General features: G+C 38.3%; 1 protein-coding gene across 2 annotated transcripts in view; it reads right to left on the bottom strand.

Moving 5' to 3' along the window:
* Positions 1-14,952, bottom strand: part of RAB3C (RAB3C, member RAS oncogene family) — a 282,400-nt gene that overhangs the window by 139,491 nt on the left and 127,957 nt on the right. For both annotated transcript variants that reach the window (XM_086700488.1, XM_025924493.2), the window contains exon 3: positions 12,820-12,938. In XM_086700488.1, the coding sequence (XP_086556614.1) occupies positions 12,820-12,938 (119 nt within the window). The remainder of the gene's footprint in view (positions 1-12,819; positions 12,939-14,952) is intronic.

A 14,952-nucleotide genomic window follows, 5' to 3' on the forward strand; every position in this document is an offset into this window, starting at 1 on the left:
ATCGCCTTCCCTCAGGTGATACGTGACAGGTATAATTATTGTCCTTCAGGACCAATCTATTCCCCAAAGGCAGGCAACTAATTTCAAAGAAAAGAAGGTTTATTAAAATAGGTGGAAACCAAGAAAATCCTATGAGAAAATCCTGGCATTTGCAATAAGTAGAGTCACACAAAACTGCACAAAAGTAGCTGCCAGGAAGTATATTTTCAAAGTGCAAGAGAAGCAGAACAAATAGCAATCATGTTTATATAGTACCTTTTATCCAAGAGCCCAAGTCTTTTATTTAATCTTTATATTCCCTATATAGGCTGACTGGGTTAAGGCTGCGGCAACTAGAATTTAGCTTCCAGCCTTTAGGTTAGCATTAATATTTACAGAATAGTAATTGCCACCCCTGAGTACACTTGAGGTTAGGTGGGTATCAAAACACAAAGTCATATGGGCTAGGCTCCAGTCTTCAAGACTTTTCTCATTTGCTAGGTCACCAGAAAAAAAAAAAAAAAAAAAAAAAAAAAAAGATTCTTTTTGACCAGACGAGGAGCCCATATTTGCCTTATAGGTCTGGAGAGATATTGGGTCAAATGAAAGATCTTCTTTTTTTTTTTTTTTTTTTAAATTTATTTTTGGGACAGAGAGAGACAGAGCATGAACGGGGGAGGGGCAGAGAGAGAGGGAGACACAGAATCGGAAATAGGCTCCAGGCTCCGAGCCATCAGCCCAGAGCCTGATGCGGGGCTCGAACTCACGGACCGCGAGATCGTGACCTGGCTGAAGTCGGACGCTTAACCGACTGCGCCACCCAGGCGCCCCAAATGAAAGATCTTAATGAAGATCTTTAATTCAAAGCTTTACATTTTGTAGCGTGTCTGTATTCTTCATGCAGCTAAGTTTTATCTCAGTTGCCAGCCTGGGGAATTCATTGAGACAAGCCAGGACCAAGTGTAGCAAATGAGTGAGTGGAAAAAACCAACAAAGAAGCAAGAAAACCCAGAGGCAGACAGTGGTTAATTGGAAACAGAAACAGTAAGAAAAAGTTTGAACTGATGAGCAAATATTTCCCATCGGGTTAGATGACATTTCTCATTCTTTTTAGGTGTCCTGAAAGATGTGCTACGCATTTGTTGTGCTAACTCACTCCCCAAATAAGTTCTCCCCTCCAAAAAGAGAGATACAAACAAACAAATAAACACACCAAAACCAAACCATCATAGGGTTAGAATGTATTACAGACACTAACAAATTAACTTCAAGCCACTTTGCCCAACATACATACTAAAACTTTTAATTTCTCTTTATTAATTCTACTCACATATATCCTCTCCATATTACTGAAGAGCTGGGGGAATTTTATAATAAAGAAAAAATTTTGGTAAAATAGGCATTACCTCCTTAACTAGATTCAAATTGAAAGTATTGATTTATTTTCATCTTAACTGTCTGTTACTATTCTGACCCTTGTCATCAGTTTTCTGTTGGACACATAACTGATAAGTGCCTGGGACTGTGCTGTACTACAAAGACAGAAAATGAATAAGACCTAGTCCTATATACTTGTCTTTCTGTTATGCATGCATTCATTCACTCAACAAATATCACCTGCATACCTAGCATGTGCCAGAGACTGTTCTAGACACATGACATAATAATGCATAAAAAGGACAGAGATTGCTGTTCTTTGGAATTTGCATTCTTGCTGGGGAGACAGACATGATAAATAAGTAGGTTATAAAATAAAAAAGGGTTGCAATATGAAATAGAGTGGGGGAGGAAAAGGCCTTGCTGAGAAGGTGATATTATAGTGAAGCCAAAGGAGGCGAGGGGAGAACCAGAAGGATATCTGGGAAAGAGACTGCCAGGCAGTAAGAAAAGCAGGGGCAAATGCTCCGGGGAAGAATAATGTCTGGCTTGTTCTAGGCATAGCAAGGAGGCTGTTGTGTCTAGACCAGGCTGCAAGAGGTCAGAGAGGTGGTAAGTCAGTTGCACCAGATATCAAAGGCTCTATAAGGGCTTTGGCTTTAATCCAGGAGAGATGGGAAGAGTGACATGATCTGATTTACAGTTTGTAAAGCTCCCTCTATGTTCTGGGAAGATTCTGGGGGCTGGGACAGTGGCAGAAGAAGGGTGACCAGTTAGGCTATAGCGACAATCCAGAGAGGAGAGGATGGTGGCATAAACAACGTGGTGTCAATGTGTTATGGCTTGAATTGTATCCCTCCAAAAATGTCGAAGTTCTAATCCTAAGAACCTGTGAATGTGGCCATATTTAGAATGAGTAGTTTGCAGATGATCAAGTTGGGATGAGGTCATTAAGGTGGGACTTGATCCAATATTACTGTATCTTTATAGAAAGGATAACTTTGGGCACAGAGGGAGACACATACAAAGGAGAGATGATATGAAAACACAGGGAGTAGATGGCCATCTACAATTATAGTATGCCTGAGGCTACTAGAAACTAGGAGAAGGGTCCGGAACAGATTCACTCTCACAATACTCACTCTCACAGCACCAGTATAAGACCTCCCAATACTCTGATCTGGGACTTAGAGACCCAGAACTGTGAGACAATAAATTTCTGTTATTTAGCTAACCAGTCCGTGGACCTGGCTATGGCAGCCCTAGCATGCGAACACACAGCAGAAATGGTGGGGTAGGGGGATTCTGGGTATACAGTTGGTTCTCATTATTCATGGATTCTGTATTTGCAAATTTGGATTCTGTATTTGCAGATTTGCCTACCTACTGAAATGTATTTGTAATCCCAAAATAAATACTCATGGCGCTTTCACAGATACTTGCAGACAAAGGCAAAGTGATGAAAAATCTGAGTGGTCTGATTCCCACATATTCCCAGCAGAGATTGTAAAAGGCCATGCTTTGCCTTGTTTCGGCTTCTCCAGTAAATAATGCTTTTTCACAATATATTCAGCACCGTACTTTTCACATTTTGTGCTTTTTATTGGTGATTTTGCTGTTTTAAGTGAGCTCCAAGCATAAAGCTGAAGGGCTAGCTGGTGTTCATAAGTACCAAGGGGCTTGTATATGCCTGTGCAGGAAAACATGCATCAGATAAGCTCCATTCAGGTATGACTTTGTTGATGTTGGCCATGAGTTCAAAGCTCATGAATCAAGAATACATATTAAGTAAAAAAGTGTCTTTAAGTGGAAACACACCTAAAACCAAGTGTGTATTGACCAGCAGGCAAAAGTGTGGCCTGAGGCTCACAGCAACCTAACCCTGAACTTTCCCTAGGCAGCAACAATTCAGTAGTCGCTAAATGAACATTTTTGGTGATTTCATAGAGCATAACAACCTTGGACAACAAGAGTAGACAGTATTTTGAAGTTAGAGCCAAGATATAACAGCAGTTTTTGAAGCACCGGGTGTCGGCTGTCAGAAAATAAAGAGTTAAGATTAACCCCAACGTTTTTGGCCTGATAAACCAAACAGGAAATGGAAGAGACAGTTGAGAGAATAGACTGTTTATTTCAGTATTTTTGTTTGTTTGTTGTTTGTTTGTTTTTGGAAGGAGCTGTGGATTAGGAGCTATCTATTCTCTAAATGTAAACTTGAGCTTGAGTTGGGTTATCCGTACAAGAAAAATGTTTTAAGGCTGGTTCAGAGCAGCACTGAGAGACTGAGCCAGTAAGATCCAGGGAGAGGAAAGACTCCTTGATGCCCACTGTGCAGTGGTGGGGAGCCTTGGGCTCAGATGTCTGTGCTCTAATCCCAAAACTGCCCCCTTTGAGCTGTGACAGAACTGATTCTATAGTTGATAGGACCCTTGAACAGGATTAAGAAGCCCTGAACAAAGGCTTATCTTTGCTGTTACTATCAAGCTAAAATTCATATTTAATATGATAGCACCTTCGTTTAAGACCATTATATATTTTTGGATTAAAAAAAAAACAAGGAAAATTGCAGAGGAAGAGAATATTTGAAGGTGAAATTTCATTCTGGTTCTAGCACATCTGCAATGGTACCCTGAACGTCATAGAAATGAATTATTTAAAACTGGTGGGAAGACGGTGTTAGACTTTTATCCTCACTCTGGTGGTTTTTTAAAAAATATCAATCTGCTCACCAGATTTCCTGCCTTAAAAAAAATTATATTTAGAGTTCCTCATTGTGTCATAAAAAGCCGAATGTAAATAAATAAAGTTGGAGGAGATAAGCCAGTGACATTCTCCTACAGGAAATACAGCAGCCTGTGGCCATGCCATACTTAGAACAGAAATGCATTTAAAGTCAGGAATGAGAAGATTTTAAGTCAAGTTGAAAGGCACTGCAGTTGGCATAGATATTTGAGTCTTAGCTGCTGGACGTTTAGGAAGAGCCATGGCAAGAGATCCAAATTCCATACACCCAGGGCCATGCTCCAACTGAGACCCAGGGAACTTGTGGGCCACCACTCACTCACCTGAGAAACATTTCAAAGGCAGTGAAATTTGCAGTGGTGATTTTGGGTTTCTAGAACTATTTGAATCTATTTGGTACCTGTTTCTCTAATAAATTATTTATTTAAAAAATAAATATTTTTAAAATATTTATTTAAATATTTAAATTTAAATTTATATATTTATTATATAAATATAAATATAATATAAATATAAACATATTTCTTTAAATATTTATAAAAATTCTTTTTAATAAAAAGAGGTAAGCTCTATTTTTTTTTTTTTTTTTACAGCAATGGAGCCACTAAATTCCTACCTTTGACTTTGCAATTGCACACAGTGTTCTCCCTAACAAACTGCAAGTTTAAGCAAATGGGGATCTGGTCAGTTAGTCTACTTACTGACCATGATTTAGACATATTTTCACCATGTGGACAAATCCAAAGAACCATTGCAAGCCTCACTGCAGTTCCCAAGAGGGTTGTTTACAGCCACCTTACTTTATCACATCTTTTTACAAAATACTCCAATCAATTCAATTTTTTTTAATGTTTATTTATTTTTGAGACAGAGACAGAGATGAACAGGGGAGGGGCAGAGAGAGAGAGGGAGACACAGAATCCAAAGCAGGCTCCAGGCTCCGAGCTGTCAGCACAGAGCCTGACGCGGGGCTTGAACTCATGGACCATGAGATCATGACCTGAGCCGAAGTTGGATGCTTAACCAACTGAGCCACCCAGGTGCCCCTCCAATTAATTCAGATAGCCCCACAAGGTGTACATTTTCCATGCAGGTTTCACTCACTCATTCAATAAGTATTTCTTAACCAGCCACTCAGTGCCAGGCCCTGGGGTAGGCCCTGGGATGAAAAGGTAAAGAAGACAAGCAAAGTACTTGTCTTTAAGGAACATAGAATTCAGCAGGAAAACAGAGAACTAAATAAACACTTAGAATATATTATAAGACATACATGTGATAGTGTTTTGAAAGTATACTGCAGAAGCAGCTAAAAGAATCTGGTATTTGAGAAAGCATCAGAGAAAATTATGAACAAGCTGAAATTTGAAGGATGAGAGGAAATTGGCTTGATCTGCGTGGTGGTTGGAAGGATGTGATTTCTTATAGAAAGTAGAACATGTTCAAAGGCCCAGAGGAAGAGAACCCCAGAGGTATGAGAAGTTCAAGAGACCAAAAGAAGTCCAAAAACTAGAAAGACTTAACACTTATAATAATAAAAGGTCAGTATCTGTAATCCAAAATATTGGATGTAGTGTAATTATCTGAGGCCCTCTTCAGAGTGCATAACCTCACACTCTCTTCTACCTAAGGTATAAGATAGAAAAATGATATTGAGGGAAGACAGTCTAGATAGCATAGAATCCAAGTATTCACTTGAGAGGTTACCATTCAATTCTTAGATTGTTAGAGACTCCAAGAAATCTATGTGTTCAGATTGTAGTATTTGCCTAGCTTCTTAGAGGGCCTTCACTGATATGCTCTAATGTTTGCCTTCTGTGTTTTGAGGGCACTATAAAAAAGGAGTTTTGTGAGGTCTTTTTAGTACTAGTTGTAAAAAGCCATTGTTGACATAAATCCAATGTGCCTCCATATAAAAGACATTTCCATCAGAATTTATTTCAAAGAAAATTTTCTTTGTCCTGGGGGATTAGTATGGTATTCCCCACCCCCCTATAATGAGAGCTATATAACACACTGTGTTTACTTTTTGTCCCCCCAGCTTTGATTTTCACCTTGATTTCCAGGAATTTCAGAACAAAATTTCATCTTAAATATAGTAACAATTTTATCTTTGTGATTTCCATAAGCTTTGTAAATTCTCTGTCAGACACCTTTTATGTGCTCTTTCAGATCTTGCTTCACCTGTTTGAGGTGACTCTTGGCCACTTGTGTCATTGCTCTTGCTAAACACTTCTGCAAGAGCTCTGTTGGACGATCGCCTGTGTTATCAATACAAGAAAGGCATAACCCAGAGCAGCTCACCTGTGGCCAATACCATAGTCTCTTGCCTCCCACACCGAAGCTTCCCTCTTCTACTAAAATGATTCATCCATGTATGTGGAACTTGGACTCCTCTCTCCGGCTGCCCTGAGACTGTATACTTTGTAAGAAAATATTAACATGAAAGCTTTTTCCACCCTAATTCCAGGGAATGAGGCTAAAACAATTATCCTCTCCTGATTCTTGAGTGTGACTAATTCTGTTTCATTAACCATACTGTATATGTCTTTTATGTGTCCTTCCTCACAGTCTTTTTGAATATTTGTACACTCTATATAAACTTATACATAAGCTCACAGTGAGTTTTGTTTTATATTAATTTTGTAGAACTTTGGAATTTGGCCAAGTTAAAAAGGATATTTTTATTTAATTCCTCTAATAAAACTCCACTGGAAAACTGAAAGCATAGTCTAATGTGTTTTCAAAAAAGAGATCGCTGCCATTTCCTCAACATGACCTGCTAACTTATTGCTATTTTCTCTAAGTCTCTATACCTACCTTTTTAACAGATTAGAATTTGTGTGTAATGAAATTATAAAAAAATTTAACACTTAATCTAAATTTCCCTATAGTTGGTTTAAGAATTTTACAGAGATCACAGCAAACAACTACTGTTTTTTCCTTTTGGTGCAACTGAAGAGCATTTTGTTACGAGAAAGTATTAGAAACTTCAGCTGCAAATCACTTTCATTTAATTTCTTATTTTTTGCTATAAATGTTTTCTGTTTTTGGGTTTGTTTGTTTGTTTGTTTGTTTTTGCACCCATAAGATAAGCACTTGGAGACCAGTTTTTTAGAGAATATGTTCTTTTGTGCTTGCTTTTTTTTTCTTTTTTGAGAATACTTTATTTCCTATTGTAGAAAGTCACCACTGAATATTACTAAGCTCCCTCCTTTCCCCATTGTTGCTTAGTCATGGCCTGTATGCAAAGAAAGCTTGAAATGCTGAAGTGGATTTTTTTTCCTACACAGGTTTTTTTTTTTTCCCTTACTATACAATTCTGTTTTTATTCCTTAAACATTTTCCAAGGTTTTTGATGGGTCAATTTTTCAATGAAGAATACTTTTTAAAATACCTATTTTGTAATGTTAACTATGTTAAATAGGGGACACAAACAAATAAGATAGTATTTCTCTGCAAATAATTTATAATCTATTAAGCACTTAAGACAAGTAGATACTTCAGAATGATAAAAAGTTGACTATAAATAGTGCCATAGCAGCAATATATGTAACAATATTAAACCTTTTTTGGGGGAGAGGACAAATAGAACCATTAATTGCAGACTACGGAAGTCTGAAATAATTTTTTATCTTCTTTTGGAATATTAACAAAGAAAATGCTTGCTTCTCTATAGTTCTTTGGATTATCCATTCAAAATATAAATTGTACTATTGTACAGTAATAGATTACTATGACTCTACTTATATGAGGTACTTAGAAAAGTCAAATTCTGGCAACAGTAGTTGCCAGAGGCTGAGGAGAGAAAATAATAGGAAGTTATTATTTAAAGGGTATAGAGTTTCAGTTTTGCAAGATGAACGGTTTTGGAGATGCATGGTAGTGGTGGTTGCGACAACACTAAGAATGTATTTATTGCCACTAACTTTACACTTAAAAAATGGCTAGGGTTGTAAATTTTGCCATGTATATTTTACTACAATAAAAATTCAGAAAAAAATTTATAAGATTATACTGTATTCAGTACTAGAGAAAAAAAGATTAATGAATTCACAGTTTAATACAGAAGAAAAAACATAATCAAATAACAAGAGCCTGCTAGGTTCCTTATGTGATCTGTAGAAAATATTAGGATGCTATGGATGCAGAGATAAGGGTGTGAGTAGTACTGTCCCTTGGGCTTGGAAAATGGGATAGGAAAGGGGGGAGCAGTATCTTCAAAAGCTTCATAGAAGAGTTGACATTTGAGCTGGTCTTAAAAGGTGAATGAGTTGGAAAGATAACAAAGAAGGTATTCCGAGCAGAGGAATTGAGACAATTTTTCTGATTGAAATAAAGAGCCAAAGGAGGAGAGTGGCAGGAGATGATTTTAGTGAAATAGATAAATGGAGGCTACACTGTTTACCATGTTCGGATTTCATTTTGAATGAGTGGCCTTAATCAGAAAGGGGCTTCAGGATCATTCATGAAGCTTTCAAAAATATATATAGCCAGGGGCGCCTGGGTGGCTCAGTCGGTTAAGCGGCCGACTTCAGCTCAGGTCATGATCTCGCGGTCCGTGAGTTCAAGCCCCGCGTCAGGCTCTGTGCAGACAGCTCAGAGCCTGGAGCCTGTTTCAGATTCTGTGTCTCCCTCTCTCTGACCCTCCCCCGTTTATGCTCTGTCTCTCTCTGTCTCAAAAATAAATAAACGTTAAAAAAATTAAATATATATATATATATATATATGGCCAAATAAATATATATTTATCACTGAAGATGTGGCTTAGTATGTCCAGAGTGGACCCTGGGCTTCTTCATGTTGTCAAAGGTTCACAGTAATTCAGATGGGCTCTAGGGAGCACTATGATAGGTAATAAAACATTACTACAGATTTTATTTTTAAGACATGTTAAAGTTCACTAGGTCTGATGGCCATATGATATAGAATGTGGGGTGAGTAGGACCTAATGGTAAAAAGACAAGATAGAAGGTTCCTAAAGTAGATGAGAGCTAATGACAGTCTAGATGAAGACAGTAGCAATAGGGACATAAGATAAGAATAGATTTGAGAGGCATGCAGAAAGTTAAAATATTGGACTTGGTGGTCAATGAGCTGTGATGTGTAAAAGAAATCAAAAACAGTGCTGAGACTTCTATATCAGAGAACCGGGGGATCTGAATTTACTATCCATTAACTGGGATAGTAAATGATGGCATAAATAAAATGTCTGGCAGATTGTCAAGAGTGGGTACTCAATAAATATTTGTTGAATGGATAAGAAAATTCTAATAATAATGATCATACAATTGTGGATGAATAAAAATGAGTAAGTAAGGATTGGCTTATGGATGGACAAGGGTTTTGACAGACCTACATGGTGTAGAGGCAGTAGGCTGTGAAAAAGGTATGCAAAGCAGGTGTGACATCAAAGGAAAAACCGACAAAGGTTGGAAAGTTTAGGATGTGTTGTAGAAATAGTGAATAGATCAGTTGGACTCTAGGATAGTGAGAAGAGACTGTAAAGACACAGCGGATCCATAAATGTGGTGTGTCTGAAAGTCAGGCTGAAGAAACTTTAATTAATTAAGTAGGTGATGGTAAGTCAAGAATTTTGGGCAAGGGTCTTCCAGTGATCTTTAGGATCCTATTCCTTTGGAAGACTCTGATAGCAGCAGTGGGATAGGATAGCTTGGGACAGGAAGAAATCTAAAGGGAGAAAGATCAGTTAGAAAGGCTACTATGAGAGTAGAGGGAAAAAAAAAAATTAGAAGAAGCAATGATGGTCACAGAAGGAATGGAAAGCCAGAAGCAGAATCAAAAGATATTCAGGAAAAATTAATATTCAAGATCAAGTTCCAGATTAGGATGGTTGGAAGTTAGAACTGGATTCAGGGTGGACCGTGGGTGACAGAGTGTTGTGGTCTCAATGAGAAGAAATAATGATGTCAGGCAGGTGAGCAATTTCAGGCAGAGATCATTGATTCCGAGGCACCAGCAGGATATCCAGGTGAAGAAATATTTTGGGCACCTGGAAATGCAACACAGCAGCTTAAAAGATAGACTGGAGCCAGAAATGTAAACTTGGCAGCCATCTGGTGTAAGTGATAAATGATATGTGTGAGTGGATAAGATAGGCAAGGAAACTAAAAATGAGCCCAACTGAACAAACCATGGGGGTACACTTACCCTTGGCTGAGTGAGGGAAATCTTGGAAGTAGAAAGTGAAGCAGTCCTAGAGTGAGACAAGAAGAATCTGGAAAATACTCCTCCCCTCCCCCACCCCAAAAAAGGAAACAGAGCTTCAAAAACGAAGAGTGAGTTAAGAGTCAAATAAGGAGTTTGAGGAAGAGGAAGACCGATGTAGCGCGCAGGTAGTCTGTTGACAGGTGAGGAAGCCTTGGTGGGGGAAAAGCTGGGTTGACTGGAGTAAGTGGGGGAAGGTGTGGAATAGGGCGTATGGACACTGAACTTCTCTACATCATTTCTGATACTAGAGTCAGGAGTATAGAGAGCTTGGGCTCCCGGCCTTATTGCCATTTGGTTTTAATGAACTTAATTCTTGAGGGTGCAAACAGCATTTGGGATCCTGAAGTTTGAAACGTGATTCAGGAACACTTCCTGCCTGGGACTACTGGGTCTCAAGATTTCCTGGAGGAAATAATCAAAGTTAAAATGACCATTTTGCACAGCAGTATGTGTGCTGGAGCTGTGCGTGACAATTAACTAGATATCGCCACACTCTTAATTGAACCAGCCTTTCTGTCACTGATTTGAAATGGTACTTTCATCATAAACTAAATCCCCATATAGATTTGTGTCATGTTTGTACTCTCTATTTCCTTCCATTCTGTACCAAACCTACTGGTATTTAATTGGGATTGCCTTTAATTTAAGAATTAATTTGAGAAGAACTGGCATTTTTACAATATTCAGTCTACTAAAAAGAAGAGTACTTAGGCCTTCTTTTATGTGCCTCAGTGGAGGATCATTACTTTTTCATATAATCCCAAACTTCCCCTTTTCAGTTTATAGCTATATATTTCCTTTTTGCGATGCTATTGTAAACGTATCATTTCTTGCATTGTGTGTGTGTGTTTATGTGTGTAAATGGAAAAGATGTCGGTGTTTTCTCGGATGAAAATTAAACTGTAAAAGCAATAATCTAAAGTAAGTTGAAGATTTTAATAGCATCCAACCTTAATTGAGCTAATACACATGTAAAAAAAATCACTTTTGGGTGCCTGGGTGGCTCAGTCAGTTGGGCGTCCAACTTTGACTCAGGTCATGATCTCACAGTCTGTGGGTTCGAGCCCTGTGTCGGGCTCTGTGCTGACAGCTCAGAGCCTGGAGCCTGCTTCAGATTCTGTGTCTCCCTCTCTCTGTCCCTTCCCCACTCATGCTCTGTCTCTCTCTGTCTCAAAAATAAATAAAAACATTTAAAAAATTAAAAAAAATCACTTTGGATTATACTATCATGTAAAACAGAAAAAAATATAGTTTATTTCACTTTTAAAGAAAATATTTCTGAGATAGAGAGAGTGCACACTCAAGCAGGGGAGAAGGGCAGAGGCGGGAGTGGGGGGAGATAGAGGGACAGAGAGAGAGAGAGAGAGAGAGAGAGACAGAGAGAGAGAGAGACAGAGAGAGACAGAGAGAGAGACCCAAGCAGTCTCCACACTAGCACAGAGCCCAACATGGGGGACAATCCCATGACCCTGGGATCACAAACTGAGCTGAAATCAAGAGTCAGATGCTCAACCCAGGTGCCCCAGTTTATTTCACTTTTGTACAGCTAATGCTTCCTTGCAGAAGACAAGCCATATTTTCAGTTAAAATATGGTATCTGTTCAGTCCTGGTACCAGCAGCGGGAGCTCCATTTTCTTCCCAATAATACACAAAGCTCTAGCGAGACTCTGGCTCTTTCCACAAGAAAGCAACTCTGCTCAGACCTGCTGCTTGAATCCATGACCGTGACCATCAGCTCTTCCATGTCTCCTTCCAAGGTGCTGGTAGAAGAAGCTGAAGGAAGCTGCACCCAAGGGCACACGCTCTCCACTGCAAACCATACTCACCACGGACAGAGGGGTTTTCATAGAGATGGTGTAGCCATGGGTCAGAATATGCTTTGGTTTTATCTCTGCATTTATCTCAGTCCTTCAAAACTTTTCAACTTGAAGAAAAACTGAAAACTAACAAATCTAGACAAGGGGTCAACAAGCTTTTGCTGTCAAAAGCCGGATAGAAAAGGTTTCAGGCTTTGTGGGTCATATGGTTTCTGTTACAACAACTTAATTAACTCTGCTGTTGCACTGTGAAAGCCATCACAGGCAATAAGAAAATGAGCATGGCTATGTTTAATAAAACTATTTACAAAACAAGCATTGCGCCAGATTTGACCTATGGTTCTCAGTTTCCTAATCCCTATATTAGACCAGTAAACTTCCAAACCATTCATTATTTATATTAAAAAAAAATCAAAAGTCTCCATGGAACTAGGCATGACAGGATGCAAAGCACTGGAAGGTACAAAATGTAGAAAAATCACCAAAATGACTTCTTCTCAATCCCTAAACAACAGCTCTTAGCGTAGCTAGTACATGTCTGCTTTATGAAGCATGAGGGAGATCACAGTATACAATAAGTACACATATTACATTGCAGTGTGGTCAGTGCTTTGAGGAAGAAGAGAAAGTTGAATGAAAACACCATTAGTGATGGGAGTATTTGCTCCTACTTACCAATCCTGTACCGCATTGAAGGATTCTTCATTTGTGATGTCATACATCAAAATAAAGCCCATGGCTCCACGATAATAGGCTGTGGTGATAGTTCTGTATCTTTCCTGGCCTGCTGTGTCCTAAAAAATAACAATAATGATCTCTCAAAAAATAAGGCAATAAAGGTTTTAGGAAGTGATTAATTATTCCAAAAACAGTCATAATAGAGAGTCTAAATTGTGCTTGCAATGTATAACTATATATCTTTTTAGTCTTGTTTTCCCTAATGATTTCCAGATAGCAGCTCTACAATATTATGAAGAATTATTTTTTTGGTAGAGATCTAGCTCAAAATACCCCTTCTACATATGTTCACTCTATTAAACAGAAGATCACTATAGAAAATAAAAGAAAAAGAAAGATTATACATATCAGAACCCTGTAGCTTTTTGTACAGTTTAAAACCAGAAGAGTTCATTAGCTCCATCATTATGTATTTATAATCTAAGCAGAGGCCACTGTGGGGGAAAAATAATTTTATGAAAATTCCCTGCTTTTAAAAGCATACAGTTTAATCTCAGCTTATTCAACTGTAAAATGAGAATAAAAATATATGCTTCCTGTGGATGTTTGAGTCAAGAGATTTGGGGTTTCTGTCTTCCTGTTACACGACTAGGGGAATGTGGACAAGCCACTTAACCTCTCTAAAGTCTAGCATGTTTGTTAGGATCATGTAGAACAGTATATGTGAAGTGCTTCACACAAAACCTGGCATACGAATAGTGGTCAACAGATGCCATGTACTGGCTGTTGTTTTTGATGGCTGGGGAGTCAAGGCTAGCCCAAGAAGGGAGGTAGCAGCTTACAAATACAGGGGTTCAGGGCCTGCAGAAGAGATGGCATGCTATGGTGAAACCTGGGAATCAGGCAGATACATCAGTGAAGTCACCTGTATATGTCATGTATAGTTTAGTGTAGCTCAAGAAATTATTCCTCGATTCAACTGTTTCTTGCCCCTTTGTCTTCACAGGATCTAGGCTATCGCTTATGACACCATACTCCCTGGTGTCCGATCTCCCGGGCTCTGATTTCTCTTTCCTAGTACTCTAGGTGCTGGGCACTTTGGAAAGAAATGTTATCTTCCTTCTGACTTCAGTCTGGATCGTCTTTCTCTTCTTCTCCCAGGAATGTCTCCATTGCACATGGAGTATAACCCAGGTCGCCCTAATAGCCCTTGTAGGGAAAGCTGATGTGTTGGATGACACAAGAATAGGATCCTTTGTGATCAAAATGAAACAAACATCTGAGTGTCACTACTGGGATGGGCTCATGTTGGAAATGCTATTCCTCACCACAGGTATTCTCCTGTTTAGATGTTTACACCCCACCATAGACTAACCCTAAGAAACATGACCCTGCTTACAATTTTCTCCTAGTCTGTGTGGTATATTTTATTTGCCTCTGCCATTTCAGAGAAGGGTGATCAAAAAAGGCTAAGGAAATCAGCAAGTGATTCCGGGAGAACATGGGGATATGAAGAAGTTGAGAATTAGCCAAGCATGTGACTTTTCATGAAACCAAGAACAAGGACCAGGGAGATGTTTATGAGATGGTATTAGGGAAATACAGTTCCAAAGATAGGATGAAAACAAATTATGGTACCTAAAATAGCAAAAATAGAGCAAAATCTGTGGAAAAGATCTTTCAGAACGTGTCACCATTGGCTGAAAACAAAAAGCTAAGTACAGACTTTACTGCATGAAAATTTGACAATTCCTTGAATATAAAAAAAGGTATAAATCAAATTAAAATGATACATAATCAAATAAAGTGGGAAATATATTTTCATAGTACAGAAGACCAAAAGTTACTATCTTTAATATGCTAAGTAGTATTAGAAATCATTAAGAAAAATGCTAAATAATCTAATTTAAAAATTATTTATATATAGGCACATAAATAGCTAATTAATCTTTAAAAAGAGTTGAATCCCAAGCATAATAATGCCACATAGGTGCATGCCTCCATAATAGAAGTTCCCTGGAAGTTACGTGAATGTTTTATTTTACTTTGCTTAATATTACGTAAATATGAAAATGTAGACAACCAAGATAAACATTAATATCATCAGCTGCATATAATTGAGATAAATAT

This window comes from Puma concolor, chromosome A1 (assembly GCF_028749965.1).
Source record: "Puma concolor isolate L17-30 chromosome A1, mPumCon1.1.hap2, whole genome shotgun sequence".
Taxonomy (NCBI): domain Eukaryota; kingdom Metazoa; phylum Chordata; class Mammalia; order Carnivora; family Felidae; genus Puma; species Puma concolor.